Source organism: Pteropus alecto, unplaced genomic scaffold (genome assembly GCF_000325575.1).
Source record: "Pteropus alecto unplaced genomic scaffold, ASM32557v1 scaffold79, whole genome shotgun sequence".
Lineage (NCBI taxonomy): Eukaryota > Metazoa > Chordata > Mammalia > Chiroptera > Pteropodidae > Pteropus > Pteropus alecto.
In genome coordinates, this window is record NW_006494612.1 from 4,813,950 (window position 1) to 4,833,809 (window position 19,860).

Sequence of the window (19,860 nt, forward strand, 5' to 3'; positions counted from 1 at the left end):
GCCCCTCTTTCTGCATCGCGGCGCAGCTGCCTCGGGAAAACTGGAAAATGAGCTGAACCTCCGCAGCTGTTACTGTCTCCACCACTAATCACAGGTGCTTTGAGTCTGGCCAGAAGCCTCCTTCTCTGCGCCCACTTCCAACTCATTCCCTGGCCCTCCTCAAGATCGCCCAGCAGTGACCTGGCTCTGCAGAGAGGCGGCCGGAGCGGCCGGGGTAGGTAGTTTGTGTACGGTTACCATGGAGACGGTGGCGGGGCAGGTGGAGCCGGCGGGCGAGCAGCGCGAAGATGCTGCTGCACTTTGCCCTGGCCTGGACCTGTGGAGGAGGGGGCATTGCTGGGAGTGGGGGGAGCCGCTGTCTGCGCGGGAGGTGAGGCGTCCTCCACAGGTTCACGGGGGACTCGCTCCTGTCGTCCTCCCTTCTGTCCCAGGATTAGGTGGACGGGGGAGGAGGCGATGAGAGTGATGTGCATACTCTCAGGGTCCGGCCACGGCCGTCTCTGTATCTATACACCCAGCAGTTAGCCAAGTGCATGGTCCTTAATAGATTGAAACTCATTAATATGTGTTGAATGAGAGAATGGTAGACTAAGGGATTTTGTGTAGGCAGACAGTGATCCGGCCAAGGTCACAAAGATTGTACCTGGGCTCTTATAGGCAACAGAGCCTCAATAAATAAGTATATGTGTAACAATATACATTAAAATATATCATATGTACATATAATGCCTTTTTATCCATTCCCACGAGTATCACAGCAGGTCTTCCGTCTCACCCAGATTTAGAATTACTTTAACTTGATAGAAAAGCAAGTACCTCTGTTTTGTATCCTATTTTGTGAATCTATTAAATTTCTGATTAGCTGTTGATTTAGCATAGCTGATGTTCAATAAAATACTTAATAAAAATTCATTTTTATAAAGGAAAAATCTTTGTTTACATTTTAAAACAAAATACATGAAAACAGTGAACAGACATCATTCCCTTTCTTTTGCAATTTCTTTTTTTAAATACAGTTTTTCATTCATGAGAGAAATTTTTGTTATATCCTTTAGCTGCATAGCGCTTGGACAGTAAATGTTTTTTAAGGGCCAGGCACCATGCTAAAAGCACTTTACGTGAATTATGTCATTTAATTCTTAAAACAATTCTATGAAGCAGTTACTATTATTACTCCTATTTTATAATTGAGGAAACTAAGACTTAGAGGTGTTAGAAGCCTTGCTGGTAAGTTACATAGCTGTGAATTGTCAGAGTACTTGAACCCTTACTCCAGCATCCAAACACTTAACCACTGCCTCTTTGGATGCTCATATTAACACAAAAGTAATTCAAAATCATGGCAGGAGTTCTGAGTATTTCATTTGCATAGAAAAGAGTATGAAGATGACTACTAGTCTTTTCCCTACTCCAAACGTCTTGATAGTGTATTGCATTTAACAAGAAGGCTCTGGTAAGGTGACCATTAGCATCAAAAGTGAAGACAGGTCTTCATAATTGGGTATAAACTTATGAACGATAACTCAGAACATTTCCTTCAACCAAAAAGAAATATTTTTTTAAAACAGTCTCCAGTTTCAAATTTCCTGCCGCCAGCAGAGTTCATACTCTCGAGATCCTGTGGATATCATAAACCTAGGACAGTGAGGCAGGACAGAACTCAGCCGCTTTCTTCTTTTCCTTCAAAGCCTGCTTCTCCCCCATTTTCTTTAAAAAGGTCACCCCTAGTTTTGCACACCCAGTGTCACCTCTGCCCTTTTTCTGTCCTCTTAGATGCTAAATCTTGCTGGTTCTTCTGTTCTTGGTGCACCTCAGTGGTTCCCATCTCTCCTTACCTATATTCACTTTCACTCATGTATCTCGGGCTTTCAAGACCTCATTTCCTGATCACATTTATCAAGTCTTACTCCATGCCAGGCAACTCAAAATGAAGGCAAGAAAGGAAAAGGGGACTACATTTGATCTCATCTGACCACACAGCCTCAAAAATCAGATGCTGTTTGAAATGAAGTCCAATATGCTTTCCTAATCCACCGTAACAAATGTCTCTAATGAAGGAAGCTGTGCAGCTTCCATCTGGTTATTTCCTAGCTCAGGTCTGTATTTGAAAATAGAGTCCAGCAATTATGCAAGTGTTGATCTTCAGCCATGCCTCAAATGAGCTGGAACTCAGAGTCTGGTGGGGCAACACCAGGTGCACAGGCAGGTCTAAAACAAACAGTGGAAGGGTGTACTGACAGAGACCAACTGGAGACCTTGTGGAGAACAGGGGAAGGACACCTAACTGAGCCTGGAAGGCTGGGAAAGGCATGTTCAGGAAAGCTTTCTTGAGGACCTCTAACAGTAGCTGGGCGATTGTAGAAGAACTGCCTGATTTTGTCCCTTTTAATCTTTTCCCTCCTTTCCATTCTGCCTATCTCTGTCAGATCACATCATGCCTCCAAATCTTTTAATTTTTTCATCAGCTTTTATTTAATTTTTTGACCTGTCATTCAGTTCTGTCTCTGGTCCAACTCCAGTCTTAATTTCCAGAGATCCTTCTTGTCCAGCACATAACCCGTATGTTATTGACAATCTACCTTGGCTCACTCATTGACTTTGCTAGAAATTCTTTCTCTACTCCAACCCCACTGTCAGCCATTGCCACTTGCTCAAATTCAGCCCAATTTACTGGAACCCAGCTCAAGCATCAGCTCTAGTAGGTCAACTTGACACCTTTTTCTAATCATAAATCCCTTCATCTTTTGTAATCACATGGTAGTTAATTTTTTTCATTGCCCCCATCGGTTTCTACCTTGCATTAAAATCATTTGGGTACAAGTAGGGCTGATACTCAGCTGGTACACACCAAAAAGGCTGCTCCAGTTGTGAAAATACTGGCTTGTCTCTGTTGCTGTGTAAAAAGCTGCAGGCCTGAGCCCTCTAAGTGCCCAACCTCCCACCACCCCATCTAGAGAGTAATAGCTTGAATGTCACCTCTGGGCATATGTCAGCTTTTTTTGTTGTTGGTATTGCTTTAAAACTTTCTCCACCTCACAGAATTGTTGTGGAGATTAATTGAGAAGATGTACTCGAGAGTACTTCACACAATGCTTGGTATCAAAGTAAATGTTGGACTAGCATTAGTGGTCTTTCTTGCCAGAGTGAAGATAGTATTTATTCCTGTCTCTGTTCCCAGAGATCTAAGCAGAGGGCTCTGCATATAGGAAGCAGTTAAATCAATTCTAGCCAAATGGATTTGTTCCAGTTGTCAAGAGAATTTTTGTAAAGTTAAAATTTCTGTGATACCGTTGTGTAATGGTTCAGGTATACTTTATTATAAATAGACAAGCTTTCTAACTCTGAGTGATTATTTTATACGTTGACAAAAACCATCCATAATAAATATTTGTAACTTAACAAATATAAAGAAAAAAATCCCCTCCCTACCCCAAATCCCACTTATAACTCAGTGGGATTGAACATTTCCATGTTTGATTTAGTTAATAATATTAATAGATTAACTATGTAGATCTTACACATAACTAGTAAAATGAGATTTTGGGGAAAGGGAGGAAAAGGGGACAGAGAAAGTTATGTTAGAATATGTGATAAAATTTTACAGAAAGATTTTTAAGTCCATTATTTACATTGTTTCCACCAGTATTTGACCAGTTTAAACTCCTGTATGCAAAATAAAATGCAGTCAGGGAAGACCTTAGGAATGATGCATTATTACTCATCCCAAGGCCTTTTTCTCTCATCCTTATTAGGTTTGCCAGATCACCTCTGAATATTGGTACACTTGTTATTAGTGCCATGTGGGGCCGAGAGAGTCACAAACCTGATTTGGGTTCTGGAAAAAATTTGTACATTGTACTGAAGCTTCTGTCACTAAGCAGTATAATTTCTTACTGCAATGAGCCTTTTAAAATCAAACAAACAAACAAACAAACAAATAAACAAACCTGTTATGGCCACTTAAGTTAGATGTTATCATTGTACTGAAGCTTCTGTCACTAAGCAGTATAGTTTCTTACTGCAATGAGCCTTTTAAAAACAAACAAACAAACAAACAAACAAACCTGTTATGGCCACTTAAGTTAGATGTTAGAATTTATGTTTTTAATCAAAAAATAATATGTATGTATAAAATACTTTATATATGTATTTTTAATAATTAGCATTGAATATTTTTTAATTAAGAGCCAATCACATCATATCATATTAGAAGTAAAATGTATCAGGTCTGCCATAGTTTTTGTTGGTTGTTTTAATATACATATAATTCTGAAGACCTCGCTTAAATTCAAACGCCTGTATTAAAAATTCCCAAAATAGTATCGCTTATCCAGTAGTTTTTTATCGTTTTACCTCAGCACCTGGCCTTTCCATATTGAAAGGAATGGTATATTGTTTATAGTTTCCATCATACTCTTTTCCTCAGAAACTCTTAGAGTAAGGCCTGGGTAGAACTAAACAAATGTTCTTGTCTGTTTTTATGTAACAACTTAATGTATGGAATCAGAATATAGTAAATCCTCTTAATTTGTCTAAGAAACCACCTTTTGATTCTACTTATGGAAATGGAGTCTTTTTATTTCCTTGGGCATGTCACAATTTTCTTTCTTTTTTGCAGAAGTTATTCTAAAATTAGGAAGCTAAAAAATATGAATAATTTCCAGACCTGTATCTCCCTAGAGATATAACATTTTCAGAGAATTAGAGTTTTTTGTTTGTTTGTTTTTTTAAATGAACATACCATATACTAATTAGAATTGTATTTAAAATCTCTACTATTTTAGTTTAGAGCTGTCTGAGGTTTCTTGCCAAGTTAACCAGGTCTCTATGGGATACACCAGCATTTAAGACGAATCTGCATCCTCATCGCCCTTGTGCATGACTTTCACTCTTTAATTGAGGGAGGTGACCTGCAAAAGGATCATTTGATACTGGCATTTGGTATTTATTCATCTAGGATACTATTTCAAATTGAAGATGATTTGAATCAATTCATTCAAATATATAATGGGCAAATGTGGGGCTGAACCTTTCTCTGAGTTGATAAACCATGTCTATAAAAGCAAATATAGATTGGAAATAGGCCCCATTTGTCTAAATTTAACCTTATACTAGCATTTCGTGTGGAGGGCAGTAGGAAAGAAAAGGAAACAGTTAAAATTTGTAACAGAGCCCCCTAGTATTTTTTTTGATATAGGTTGGAGGTTATGAGATAGTTTTCTTCTCCTAGTCCATCCTCTTTCATGACTTGTTCTCTCTCTTCAAGTTTGGCTTCCATTTGGACTCTCTTCCCTGCCCTGTGCATCATTTGCCTCAATCACATATATTCCCATAGACCTAACCTTCGAAAGCTCTTCCCCTATCCTTATCTTCTAACCATAACTGCCCAGTTGATTTTTAATTAAAAACAGTTCATCATTTTTTCAAGTTTAATGTAGAGGAATACCTTCAGCACATATGGGTAGGTCTAAGCACCTTCTTCTAAACTACTGGATGAAAATAGTTGATATTTTGCACGTTTGCAGGGTGTGGTGTCTACCTGAAGAACATTTTACTTTAAAAGGAAAGATGCTGTCTCCAAATGATAAAAAGTTAGGAAATCTGGATCCATTTTATCGACCTTCAGTGGCCAAGCCGAAGACCAGTGCAGAAATCATAAGTGAAGCACGAAATGCGTTAAGAACAGTTAGGACCCAAAGACCATTTACACCACAGGAAGACCAACGAAAACTATTTGGACCTGCATCTTCGAGGACACCAGAAAATAGACCCCCTTCCTCCTTCAGGTATATGACATTTCTCTCGCTTGCACACTCAGATATGTAAGATGACATTAATTCTAGTTAAGGAAAGTTGCTTTTTAAAGTTTGACTTCTACTAATTGTACCTCTTGTGTTCAAGATTCCTAAAGATAATTCCAGGCCTGGGTTCAGGAAGTGGATTTGCAGTGGTTAATAGTGGTTGTCATACAAACTTTATAAATTAAAATGAACAAAGCTTTAAAAAAAAAAGCCCACAATATACATTTATTTTTTTCATTATTCAATATTTTTTAATCCTCCTAAAAGCAATGAAAACTTACTAATAAAATGTCTTAAGTACTATGATTTTTTAAAATTACATCTTTCTCAAGGCTTACGCATTGAACACTTTTTTGGGGGGCTAGATATACTAGAAATAAAAGAAATGATTTTCACAAAGTAATATTTCTGTTCCATCTCCTGTGCTAGCCTCCATGCATCCAGTTTTGAATCATCTGATTCCAGGCCCATCTCCGGCACACGTCTCAGCCCACTAGAGCTTGTGAGTACCTTATAATATCACAAGTACTGTGAAATGGAATTAGTCAGAAATACTTGGAATCATTACTATGTGCTAAGAAACGATTATATAGAACTAAACGTACTGATAATTTAATATGAAAACAAATTCTTTTATGCTTTTTTAAAATATAATGGTTAGTATCTAATGCAACATTTCTATTATTTACCTATAGGTTAATAATAAAGAATTTTGGAAATATAGCGTAACCTGGCAAACAATGTTTCATAATATCTTTTAAAAAAATTTTAAAGTTATGCATATATGTAGTTTAATTTTTAATATTTTTATATACGAATAAACACATGTACATAAAGAGTCAAAGATTTGCTACCAGAACAACTCCGGCAGCCTCCTGTCCCCTTATTCTTCATTCTCACCTCCGCAGTGACTCTTATTTTAAACTCTTTTGGCTCATTATTTTGGTACTTACATCCAAATTCTTAAATAGTACAGTGTCTTGCTGCCCTCTGATTTACGAGCTTGAAGAATTATCTAATGACTTCCTACTAAAGAAAATGAAGATTTAACTCTTTTAAATCTTTCCTCCCACGCCTCCTCACAACACATTCATCCTTTCTGTCCCCACTGCTACTCCCGATATAGATATATCATGATTCTGGTTAGATCCTTTTTCTCTGACTCTGATTATATAAACCCTGTTTACAGGCAGTCCTTGAACTAATGATGGTTAATGATGATTACTTCTCCTTCTCTGCACCACTTTTTGTTTTCCCTAGTATTAATAATTGCCTTGCTTTTTACATTTTTATTACTATTTCAACCCCAATAGGCTCAATCTCCTTCATATGTTCAGGCACATGAGGTATCTGTCGATTCATCTCCTTGGAGAACTTTCCACACTAGACCACTTGCCCTGGGCACCTCTTGCACAGCTCGCTCCTTCCTCTCCTGCTAGCTTTCCTGTTTCCTGCATCCCAAGTCCTTGTCTTTCTTGATTTACTCTTGTTTTGGTGGAACACTCCGTCCAATAACTTCTTAAGGAAGAATGTATGGCAAGTAAATTATCTAAGACCATGATTGCTAATTTTTCTCTCAAGACATTTGTAAGATTTTTCTTTGTTCCCAGGGTCCTGAAATTTCATGATAACAGATCTTTGTGTTTGTCCATTTTCACCCATCATGCTGGGCGCTTCCAATGTGGAATCTCATGTCCTTCAGCTCTGGGAAATGTCCTTGAATTATTTTAATATGTCTTCCTCTCTTTTTTGTTCTGTTTGCTCTTTTTGGAATTTATTATTTGATTGTGGTATCCCCTGGACTGGCACTTCAGTTTTCTTATTTTCTCTTTTCTGTTTCTCATTTTTTTAAGAAGAGATGTTATCTTCTAATTCTTTTATTTAGTTATTATTATTTTTGCTATCATATTTTTAATTTCCAAAAGCTTCCCCTCTCCGAATTATCTTTTTAAATGTATAACATTTTGTTCTTGTTTTATAATTGTAGCATCTTATCTGCACATATTAATGACAGTTTTGATTTTTTAATTTATTTTCTTCTCCCTGTAAAATCACGGTTGCATTTATGTGTGTGCACGTGTGTGTGCATGTGTGTGTATGTGCGTGGCTTAAACAACAGAAATTTATTTTCTCACAGTTCGAAAGACTGAAAGTCTGAGATCAAGGTGGCCGCTGGGCTGATTCCTTCTGAGACCTTTCTGTTTGGCTTGTGGGTGGCCATCTTTTCCTTTTGTCTTCACATGGTCTTTCCGTTAGTTTTGTTGCATTTTTCTGTTTGTTTGGGTCTCTGTTTTTCATAGTCAGAGGCTCTCCTCTGCTAGCTCATGCTGTTTGTTTGGCTGCTCTTATGTGAGAGTAGAAGCATGTGGAACGGGTTGGTCAACCCATGGGCAAAACCTACCCACACCTACATTTGGGGAGGGGGGAGCATCTGACTGGGCTGTGTTGTTTATGAAACCCCCACGGCAGTATCTTTAGGGCTGTCTTTGTGGCCTAGTCAATTCTCTATAGAAGTATCTGCCAAGCTCTTGTCTGGGGAATAAAGACTGCTTGCATTCCAGGAGGAAGAAGGTAGGAATGTTCAGCATTCAGTATATAAATATTCTATATATACCTATGTTTTCAATAAGTACCTTGACCCACAACCGTTCCTGGTTAGCCTGATACAGAGACCCTCTTGAGAGAACAAACCTCCCATCTACTGCTGGATTCAGGAGCCTGACTGTGTAGAGCTGGGAGGGAAGGAGTTACCCAGACTCTCAGCCAATGCTCTTATTTTAGGCACTCCTCCCATTATGCCCCTGCTACCACAAGTACCTGGTGATGCAGATTCCTCAGACTTTTATGGAATTAGGGTGTCACTCAAGCTGCTTCTCAATTTGTATTACTGTTTATGTGTGTGCATGTTTATGTGTGTATGTTTATTTTTAATGAACTATTTGAAAGTAAGTTGTAGACATTATAAGGCCATAAAAATTTAAGTGTGCATCACATATGAACAAGGATAGTCTCCTACATAACCATAATGCTATCATCATAGCTCAGAAAATTAACATTACTCAGTGGTATGATTTAATGTAGAGTCCATGTCCCAGTGACACCAATTATCTCAAAATGTATCTTATATTCTTAAAGTGCTCATCAAAATGCCTGTGTGAGTAAAATTATACTTGTTCTTATATTGTAGATGACAAAAATAAGATTCCATAATGGTGCTCATGAACCAATGTGCAATAAATATTTTGCCAGCCGTTGTTGACACATGGCTTCTTTCACTTACAGCCTTGGAAACCACTTGGGTTTCGAGCCAGCTGCAATAAGAGGACCCCCAATCTGGCAGCCCAGTGGGTCTACCTGGTTGTAGAATGGCTCTCTGTTCTCTAATTCTGTCATTCAACTGCTGTGAATTGTTTTTAATATTGCCATAGTTTTTTGGGACTCACTCAGTTTCCACCTACTCTTTCCTAAAAATCTATTCCTGGAGATAACCTGGTCCTTGGTCAAACTGGTACAGTTCTTGAACTGCAGGATTAGGTGTTATGCAAAGGTAATGTTGGCATTTGCCACTGCTTACGGTCATTGCAATTAAATTTCTTTACTGTGGAATGGTTGGGTGCTATGTGTGAAGTAAAAGTGGACTAAGAAATCTCCATGTTAAGTTAAATAACTTTTTTAGTTTGAAGTATTTTTTGTTACGGTGGATTATGTAAGAGTCTTAAGTATATTTCATTTTAAACAATAATTAAAGTTTGGGCCTCCCAGTCAAAAAAATTCTGAAAGTGGCCTCCCATTACCTGTCCTCTTTCCTTTTTTCCACTTCACCTTTTAATGAACCCTTCGGTAACTACTAAGTTGGCAAAGGGGAGGAGATAAGGGGAAATAAAAGTGGGAGGAGAGAGAGGAGGATAAAGGAGACAGCGGGAAGATGGAGGTTCTTCTTAGAATAGTTAAGGGGCAAGCTTGCTGAAAGAATTTGTGAAGACCTAACTAAGTGAATTTCAGCACTTTTTGGATCTAGGACACTTTCTCAGGCTACTTTGCCTTTTAAAAATTCCTCAACCAGCAGTCAGACAAGGAAGAGGGACCCAGAGAACAACCCATTCCAGCTCCTACGTTTAACAGATCAGCTCAACTCTTTATACTTGCAGGCCTAGCCTTCTCTGTTTCTCTCCCATATCTGGCCTGAGCTCCCTGCACACCCTCCAGCAGGCGGTGAGGCGGCCTACACTCGGAAATGAACTGGGCTTCAGAGGATGGTAGTAAAACTAGTGCTCTTGCTCCTGGACTCAGGCCTTGGCTGGCTGGCTGGCCTGACTAGCTCATCAGGGTTCCCATTAGCACCTGTAACCTTATAAGATGGGGAAAGCATTGCAATTTGCAGTCTTCCATTAACGTTTATATCTACCTGCTGCATGGGAATGCCCAGGTACACCTTTTTTCCTTTTTAACAGCTCCTCACCTTCCCACGACAGCTCTGAGATGCAGGGCTCTTGTGTGGTGGTAGTTATTCCTGTTTTCACTGTGCTGCTCTGATTAGCTGGTATTCAGATTTACATGCACAGAAACCACTGCTCTCATGCTTTGGATTGTATAAAGTAGGAAAAGACATGACCATGTGAATAAATAGGAAAATTTTTCTTTCTTTATTATCATTGTTAAAACAGAATCCTCCCTGCATCTCCTAACCTTACAGAACCTCATTACTTAATCTCCAGGGTTTTTATTAAAGTTTTTATTGACATACAGAAAAGATACAGATCCTAAGAGTGCAGCTTGATAAATGTATACAAACTCAACACGCTCAGTAACCAACATGCAAAAAAGAAGAACTAGATCATTACCAGCACGTCAGACACTGCCTCCTCACGGCGACTAATGTCCTGACTTCTCACAGCAGAGATTCCTTTGAGGCATTATTTTTATATTTTATAGGAACCAAGCTTCAAATATTTGACAAGTTGAACAAAATTTAATATATTTTAAAAAGAACGGGACTTTGAAGCCCACATATACCTTGAGGATAGAGAGATCCAGGGTAAGAAAAAGCAAAATGAGAATGTCAAAGCCGTGTTTCTCCTTTCACTGTTTCTGAAAGGAATAGTAACGTTACAGCAGTGAGTCACATGCTGAGAGTGACAGAGGAGCCCCGATTACCTGTGGAGAAAATCATGGTAATAGAAATGCACGTACAGTTGCCAAAGCCAAAGGTTATGTGCTTGGGGAATTTTTAATATTTGCTTTCTAACTTCCCAGAGGTGAGAGAGAGAGAGAGAGAGAGAGAGAGAGAGAGAGAGAGAGCGAGCGCGCGCGCGCGCGTGTGTGTGCGTGCGTGCGTGCGCACGTGCTGTTGCTTTCCAAATTAAATCATACCAACTTTCTGGGGTGGGACGTCATGGAGTCATGGACTCCCTCTTTCAGCTTTCATGTAGAATAGGTGAAATCCTGTCTTCCCATCTGTTGATCCCAAGGAAATTGGTTGAGGCCCATGTGCTGGGGGTGGGGTCGAGTCAAGCCAGCTAGATCCCTTAAATGTTCTAGGAATTTTGTCTTCTTTGATTAGGTGCCCTATATGTTTTCTGAGCTAAATTAAACATAAAAATTTGCAAAGTGTGTTGAATATACTCTACCAATGTTTATAGCCTTTTATACAGATATCTGTTTGCTAGCATGGGTAAACCATTTTTATTTTCAAATACACTAAGCAGGAGAGTAGAGTATTTAATACGATATGATTGACAAAACAATGAAAAACTGTTATCTATATAACACATTAATAAGATGAGCCAATGAGACGTAGAATCCAGGGGCCAGGAGGAGGCCGGGCAGAAAACACTGTGTTCATCTGGAAGTGTCAGTGCAGCTCTAGGGTGGTTGGTCTTATCTGAGACATAGAAACTCATGCCAACTGTTTAAAAAAAATCTCTTTCCAGAAACCGAAAGCTCCAGCATCTCCTACCACAAAGGAGGATCCTTGCCTTGCCTTTCCAAAACCCCCAGTGGACCCTGCGAAGATTAGAAGAGTAAGCAGTGCCCGGGCGCGCTTATTCAGGGTGGCCTCCCAGGTGGCTTTTCTGCCGGACAGGACGCTGCCTTCTGCTGAGCGTAAGGCCAAGTAACGATATTTAAAACCGGGGGCAGGCCTGTTTCTTGAATTTGCACACAAAAGCTATTTTTATATAATTTTTTTCAAATCCCACATGATTTTTACATTGACTTAGTTAACATTGTGCAAAAACTGGATAAGAAATATAATTCATATATACCTTCTGGATGTTTATAAAGAATACCTAAATATCACAGTTAAAAAAAAAAAACAACACGTTACTTGGTAGAAAAAGAATATCAGGATAAATGTTTTCTAATGAATGGGTTCACCTATATTGGAAACAAATGATTTTTAGAGTTCAGAAAGTTATTAATGTCATTAGGCATTTTTAAGATTCATATAATGTACACTAAGTTTGGGCTTTTAAAAATACCTATCTGATCCCCTGGAAAAATGTAAGCAAGCAAAAGTTGAATGGGGCTTCTCCTGCTGCTACAGAATTGCTAGCAGGTATGTAAACCTGGGAACATGAAGGCTAAAACCCTGGAATTCTAAGGAGTGCCTTCAGCAGTTGGAATCATTTCCTGTCCAGGGCATGCTAAGGCTTTTCTAAGCAGCAGGAAATGTCCCATTAGTAGGATGACAATTTAGTGGATCGCGCCAGCATTTTTAAAAAATGAAATAGAATGGAAAATATCAGGCTGCGTTACAGACAATATGGGTAAGTATTGCTTCAGGAAACTTTATTTCAGATATGTACATGTGTGTTCAAGGCCATATTTATATTAAATCATATTATAAACTTATCACTACTTTAGACAGTTAAAAAATATTGGAAAACTGCTTTATCAGGGGCTGAGCGAACTGGCCTCCTTTAGTCTAAGGATCGATGAAGAGGGATGGGTTTATAGGCAGAGAAGGGAAACAGTCTGAGGATGGATGCCAAGGTTTATAACCTCGAACTGAGGATCCTACTTTTGACATACAGGTGTTTTCTTTAGTCATCAACATTTAAATGTAGAAGATCTCTTTCCAGAAACCATATTCATGACTGCTTATAGAAGATCTGGCAACTCTGGGTCCCTTTTCCACATGGCCCCACGGGAATGATGGAGCTGAGTAGTACCCACCCCTGTTAGCCCGGGATACAATCTGCGGTCCCGCATCCCCCCCAGCCCACTTCACTCATTTTCCTATCTGGCTTCTGTTGTCCCTAGTGATCGCTGACGTAGCTGAAGAGGTAGAATCAAGGAGAAAAGAAAAGGCAGGCAGCACAGGGTGTGTGTGTGTCACACCATGATGCTGTGATAGAGTGTAGTCATCCCTTAGTGTTGGTGGGAAATTGGTTCCAGGACCAAAATCCGTGGATGCTCCAGTCCCTTATATAAAACAGTGGAGTATTTGTATATAACCTATACATATCTTCTCATATACTTTAAATGACCTCTAGATTACGTCTAATACCTAATACCATCTAAATGCTATACAAGTAGTTGTTGTACTGTTTAGGAAATAACGATGAGAAAAAAGTGTGTACCTGTTCAGGACAGATGGAATCATCATTGGCCTAAATACATAGTTAGCAACAGCATAACATTTAAAAAAATATTTTTGATCCAAGGTTGGTTGAAACTGTGGATGTGGAACCCACAGATATAGAGGGATGGCTATACATAATTAGGCAACTTGCTTTATCTTGATGTCCCAATTTGTTTCTTTTCTAACAGTCAGTCAATCAGATATTTACTGAGCCCCTACTAAGTGCCTGGCACCATTCTAGGCCACCAGAGTCCTGTCTTCAAAGAGCTTACACTCTAGTGAGGGGAGATTGACAATAAATAGGAAAACAGATAATTTGGGTTCTGATGAATGTGTGAAGAAGATAAGCAAGATAAGGGGTTTGAGACTGACTGTGACAGGAGGAATTTCCTTTAGCTCATAGCCATGGAAGGTGTCGTCTTTGAGGAAGTGGCATCTGAGTTGACATATGAATAATGAGAAGAAAGCAACCATGTAGAAATCTGTGGATGAGTGCCACACTGAAGTGGAAGGCCCGAGATGAGAGCGATTTGGGGTGGTGGAGGACCTGAAGGCCAGCGTGGCCAAAAGGTGCTTAGTCATGGGAAAAGTGGAGGGAGCTGAGGCCACAGGGCCATGCAGGGCTGGGCAGGGGAACATGCCTGGACTCCATCCTCCTTGCAGTGAAAAGCCAGGGTAGGGTTTAAGCAAGGGAGAGACATCATCCGACTTATGTTTCTCAGCTGTAGCTGCGCATTAGAATCACCTGAGAAACTTTTCAAACATGCCACACTGGGGCTTCATGTCAGACCAGTGAAATCAGAAAGGATTGGTCACTGCAGGAGCAAAGTCTTTGACAAGACGAGGAGAGGATGAGATCTGGAGCCCAGGGTTAGGGGTGAGGTCAGACTTAGATAGGAATAGGTCACTTCTTATAAATAGGATGGCAGAACTGGTCTGAGGGTTACTAAAATGTTATTAGCTGTTTTGCTTCTAACTTAAGTGCCACATCCATGTTTAATGGATGTTGGTAGCTCGCACTGAAAACCCTGTTGCTTGCCAAGCTGTTTATGTCTTTGTGAAGGTGACTGAAGAGATGGACGTCTCACCCACCAGCTTCGTCTCCTTGCTTCCCTCATGGCTTAGCTCCTTCCCTCCTGGGTCGCTTGGCCCTTGGCCACAGTACCGCAGCTCTGCTCTGGGAAGGGCCATCTGCGGCACCAGTTCCCAGCACTGAGGCCGCCTTCACACCTCCAAGCTGCACCGAAGCACATCCTTGCTGCGGTTCTTTTATCCACCCTGCTTGCAGTCGCCCCACTTCACTGTTTTCATCATCCCTGAGGTCTGTGTCAGCACCCAGGAAACAACAGCACTAAAAAGTCATTGTCATTTTAAAAGCACACGTTGCCCAAGTTAAAAATACATATATATTTTAGTGCTCTAGCCTCGCAACCATTGTCATTTGCGCAGGAGCTCCCTGGGCTTGTTTCAGAGTCCCTGCAGTTTAGAAGTATCCTTAGTTGGAAACTGTAAAGGCAACTTGTGCACAGACAGAGGCAGTGGGTCTGTCTCTCCCTTTGGTGTGAAGTCATTTGTAGCTGATTCTGCCACAGGCAGGGTTAGCTATGTGGTGGTGAGGTCGGAATTTCTGATTTAAGAAAATGAAAGGGGAAAAGATGTGTGCAGTCATCTTCATAGGGCTGGCAGTTTAATTGTTCTGTGTTCAAGTACGGTTTTTGGCTGGAGGGGGCAGTGTTGCTAATAGCTCCCTCGTTATTCAAGCCAGACAGAGACCTCAGGGCTGTCTCCACCTTCTCTCTCACCCATCCCCGTCATCTGTGACATCACCAAGCTTCGATGGGCTTCCTAGTGGGCTAAGTATCTCTGAGGTCGGCATTCTCCTTTCCCCTCACTGCCATGCTGCCTTTATCACCTTGTGCCTTGTCCCTTGTCTTCCAGCCCTCCTGTCTTGCTTTACCCTCTGCTTACCGGGGGGCTGCATGTGGGTCAACACAAGGACCCTCAGCCCTTGGAGCAGCCAGCAGAGCCCGGGGAAGCTGTGCTCCCAACCAGACGTGGCTGTGAGCAGTGGCCTTATCACCTTAAACCAGCGGACCATGGAAAATGATCATTTTCTGTGTGCCTCAAAGGGCAAGGGGTCAGGCAGCAAATAAAAATCAGATTGCGTCATCCTCTTGCTGAAAATACCCTGTGCCTAAAGGAGTGCTTGCCAAATATTAATAGCTTTTCCTTGGAAAAAGGGTTCAGTGCTCAAATAAGTCTGCCTACTTTCTCTCTCTCTTGGAGAGTCTCAATACACATGAGCATGTTTAAAGAGTTGGTAAAGCCATCTGGTAAAGAAACCTGTTTAACTTTCATTCAACCCAGCATCTTCACAGATCGACTTGGCTGCAGAACCTGTCTTTTGGGGAACACAGTTTGGGAAACAGTGACCTAGCACAGAAATTGGCAAACTTTTTCTGTAGAGGGCCAGATGGAAAATATTTTAGACCTGTGGGCCATCCACGGTCTCTATTCAACCTACTCAACTCTGCCATTGTAGTGGGAAAGCAGCCATTGACTGATTTATGGCTGCCGAAATTTGAATTTCATATAATTACCTCATGTTACAAAATATTGTTTTTTATTTCAAAATTTTTTTCCGACCATTAAAAAAATATTCTGAGCTTGCAGGCTGTGCCAGAACAGCAGGCAGGCCAGATTCGGTGGGTCTGTAGTTTGCCTTCTCTTAGCTGGGGGGATGGAGTCCCTGCTCCTTAGCATGTACAGCTCTGTTGTGATCTGGCCCAGCCTAACATTCCAGACCCTTCTCCCAGCTCTCCTTTGCCTCTCCCCCACCCACAGTCTGTGCACCGGCAAGATGGAGCTCCTTGCAGTTCCCCACACCCATCCTGCTGTTTCAAGCCTCATGCAAGACCTGCTATATAATTTGCTGGATCCAGTGCAGAATGGGAATGTGGAGCTCTTTGTTTAAAAATTATTCAGAGTTTCAAGATGGCAGTAGCAAAGCATTAAACCAAGTGCAGGGCCCAGCTAAGCATCGAGCCCAGCTTGTACCCATATGAAGCTGGCTCTGACTCAAGGCTTTTGTTCCTTCTTCTCAGAACTTCTTTTTGCTTCCTATTAACCCTTCAAAATGCTTTGCAGGCTCCACCTCCTCGATGACTCTTTCCTGGCCAACTCCCAACCTCTCAGGACTCCCCCGCTCTCTACATCCTCTTTACCTGGCCCGGACCACGCTATAGTACATGTCTCTCTACACACGTCTGCTTGTCTCTCTCTCCTACTAGACTGAACAACTTTAGCAGGTTAAGAGGTTTTCTCTATTTGTAGCCCGAGAGGCTAAAACAAGGTCTAGTACGTAGTAGGTGCTAAAGAAGTATCTGAGAAATGGAACCGTTCCTGCACAGTAATGCTACTGGCTGTAGAATCTCTTTGATGTTTACCCATGACCTATGACAAATTGGTACAACACACTGCCGATATTTGCCAGGGAGACAACAACGTGGTGACTTGTTCTCAGTTTAACGGCGGGCATCCATCAGGAGTAAGAGTGAGGCCCAGGGCAGCCCTTCACTGTAGCAGTAACTGACGAGCTCACTCTATAGACTGTGAAGATAGACGGGCTGCAGCTCCTCCACCCCTGAGCGTGGGTGTGCTTCCTCTTCGATGGCCGGGACTTCTCGTTCACCACTGGACCACCAGCACCTGGCACATGGCAGTGGGTGCTGAATAAATACTTATGGAGTGAAGTAAATGAAAGGAACAAATGCTAAGACATAGGCCCAGGCTGAAGGTGCTTTGTAACTAAAACAAAATATGTGTGTGCACTGTCATTCAGCAGTGAAGTTACGTAAGGTGACATGGCGCCGTGGAGAAAGCCCTGGGCCAGAAGTCAGGACTCGTGGGTTCCAGTAATAATAATGACAGTTAGCGTCCAGGTTTCGAGTGTGCTGGCACCATATAAGTCACGTTACTAGGCCATTTCATTTAATTCTCACCATATCCTCGAGAGGTGGGGACCACCGAGGAAGGTGAGAGAAAAGTTGAGTGACCTGCCCACGTCACGCAGCCCATATTTGGCCTCAAGTCTGATGGAATGTAAAGCCCATTCTCTTCCCCCCATACAGTCCTGGCTCTCCCCAAACTTACTCTGTGACCTTAAAATAGTCACCTTATCTTTTGGGTCCTCAATTTTCTCATCTGAAAAGTGAAGGTTAAACTAGCCAGTTTCTAAGGTTCCTTTCAGCTTTACAATTGAGTGTTTTGAAAGCAGGGAGTTTGGTCAGAGAGGTAGACTAGGTGGTTTTGTTGGTTTTTGTTTGTTGGTTCAAGTGCAGAAGAGGAAACCTTGAGTCATTTTAGAAAAGCTTACAAAGCAGTATTTTTCTGTATAAAGCTCATGCTCTTTTCTACTTTGGAAAAAAAAAAAACTTTATCACAGACGACAGAAGCAGCATCATGGATAAGCTATTCCTAATGTCAGTCAGTCACTGATAAAGAGACAGCGTTGCATTGTAAGTCTAAGAATATGCAGCCATAAACACTACAGATATTCCAGTTCAGAGATCGGGTATCTTTTTGCAACCCTATCTTATTCTCCTTTAGAAAGCTTTATAGGGGTTTCAGTACCCTCCTCTTTCCATTGCTGGTAGTGGTCTGTTAGCCTCCAGGATCCGGCCCCTGCCCCTCTGATCACCTTCCCTCCTGGTCTCTCCCTCACACACTCCACTCCTGCTGTTTCTTGAGCACGTCAGGCACACTCTTGCCTTAGGGCCTCTGCACCTGCTGTTCCCTGTGCTGGAAATACTGTCCCTTGTCATCTGATGGCTAGATGCCTTGCCTCCTTTAAGGGCCTGTCTACGGTACCCACCCTGTTCAAAATCGCTACCTGCCTGCGTTCCCTTTTACCCTTCTTCACTTTTCTACTTTTGCTTTTTTCCATAGCACTTATTATCTTATATATTGTATTTATTACGGTGTATTACTGATGGTCTGTTGATACCTATTTAGATGTAAGCCCTATGAAGTCAGGGATCTTTGTTTTGTTACTGATACATCCCAAGTGCTTAGGACGGTGCCTGACATCAGGGAGTTACTCAATAAATATATATATTTTTGAATCAAAGTTACTAACGATCAGATTTAGAAAGAGGACTTATTAAGGGACACAGAATATATATGTGGACTTAGGTAGTTCATAAACCTAAATTTGAATGTTTACCTTAGGTAGACTCTAACTAAGCTAATAGAGATAAGATCCTATTCATTTTTATCTGCTGAACTGATGATACCAAGCCTAAAATAGTGGTGAGGTCTTATATATGTTCAGGGAGGTTTTACCATGTAATTCCTGGCTTGATTATAAGTAATCTATAACTTTTAAATTGTATACAGTCTTAGATTGAAAAAGATATTGAAAGATAGTGACTTCTAAAATCAGAAATACTTTGACAAAACATTTCCTTGGTTATTACAGGAAAGAAGACAATAGAATCCAAAGAAAGAATTATGACGGGGGACTCTATGGTGAAAATCAATGGGATTTACTTAACAGAATCAAATGCCATTGGTCATTTAAAGAGTCACCCACTTCAGCTAACTTATGGTGGAGGCTTCAGAGAAATCAAGGAGCAAGAGGCAGCTTCCTTGCCATCTCATCTCAGAAGTGGAGGGTTGGTATTATTTTTATTTGATTTTCTGATCATAATAACTATGTCCTTTACCAGTTTGTTTTTTTATCTTATGTAGGTGATTGAGTGGATTTTTTCTCTTATAGAAAACAAATTTTAAGTTAATGATACGTGAGTAGGAAAGAATTCTCACAGCGAATGGAGTTGATTTTATATCATTTCTTATTTAAACCTCAGGAAAACATTTATTCATACCTGCCAAAATGCTGCTTTGATAGCACTGTCAGAATAAAGTGTTTGCTTTGGTTGGACTGTTCCAGGCCACCCTGAGAGACGACTGATTATTCTGTTTGGGATTCTTGCCTGTCCTGGACTCTCGTTACATTTCTTTGGATTAGTTCAGTTTTGTTAATTCCACAAAAGAGTAGACAGTTAATTTATTTTATTCTCCAGTAGAAACTTGGATTAAAATATTTATTTTGCAAACCAATAGTTAAAATAGGAGAGTTGTGTAGATTTCTGTTATCTATGAAATCCCTCTGCTAATCCTTCATAAAATGAATGATTGAGAATTACTTTATTTCATACCATGTTCCTAGATAGGATTTTTTTTCCCACCCCAATCCTTCACACACACACACACACACACACACACACACACACACACACACCCATTTAGGAACCCCTAAGTTCATACTATATTCCCAGATATGGCTTTCTAGGGCTTCTCTTGGAAAATTAAGGAACAATTTTCCTACCATATTGAGGATTTGTGAAGAAATGTTTATTGTATGGACCATGTGAATTCTTACTCTGTTTTCCTAAAGAAGTGTCGAATGAC

The 19,860-nt window shown here is 40.7% G+C and overlaps 1 protein-coding gene across 1 annotated transcript in view; it reads left to right on the forward strand.

Moving 5' to 3' along the window:
• Window positions 1-6: 6 nt before the first annotated feature.
• The window catches only part of ARMC2 (armadillo repeat containing 2), an 87,879-nt gene continuing 68,025 nt past the window's right edge, over window positions 7-19,860 (forward strand). Inside the window, 5 exon segments of the mRNA XM_006926056.3 lie at window positions 7-214; window positions 5,526-5,786; window positions 6,231-6,303; window positions 11,732-11,903; window positions 18,866-19,061. Of these exon segments, the coding sequence (XP_006926118.1) occupies window positions 5,569-5,786; window positions 6,231-6,303; window positions 11,732-11,903; window positions 18,866-19,061 (659 nt within the window). The 5' untranslated portion in view covers window positions 7-214; window positions 5,526-5,568.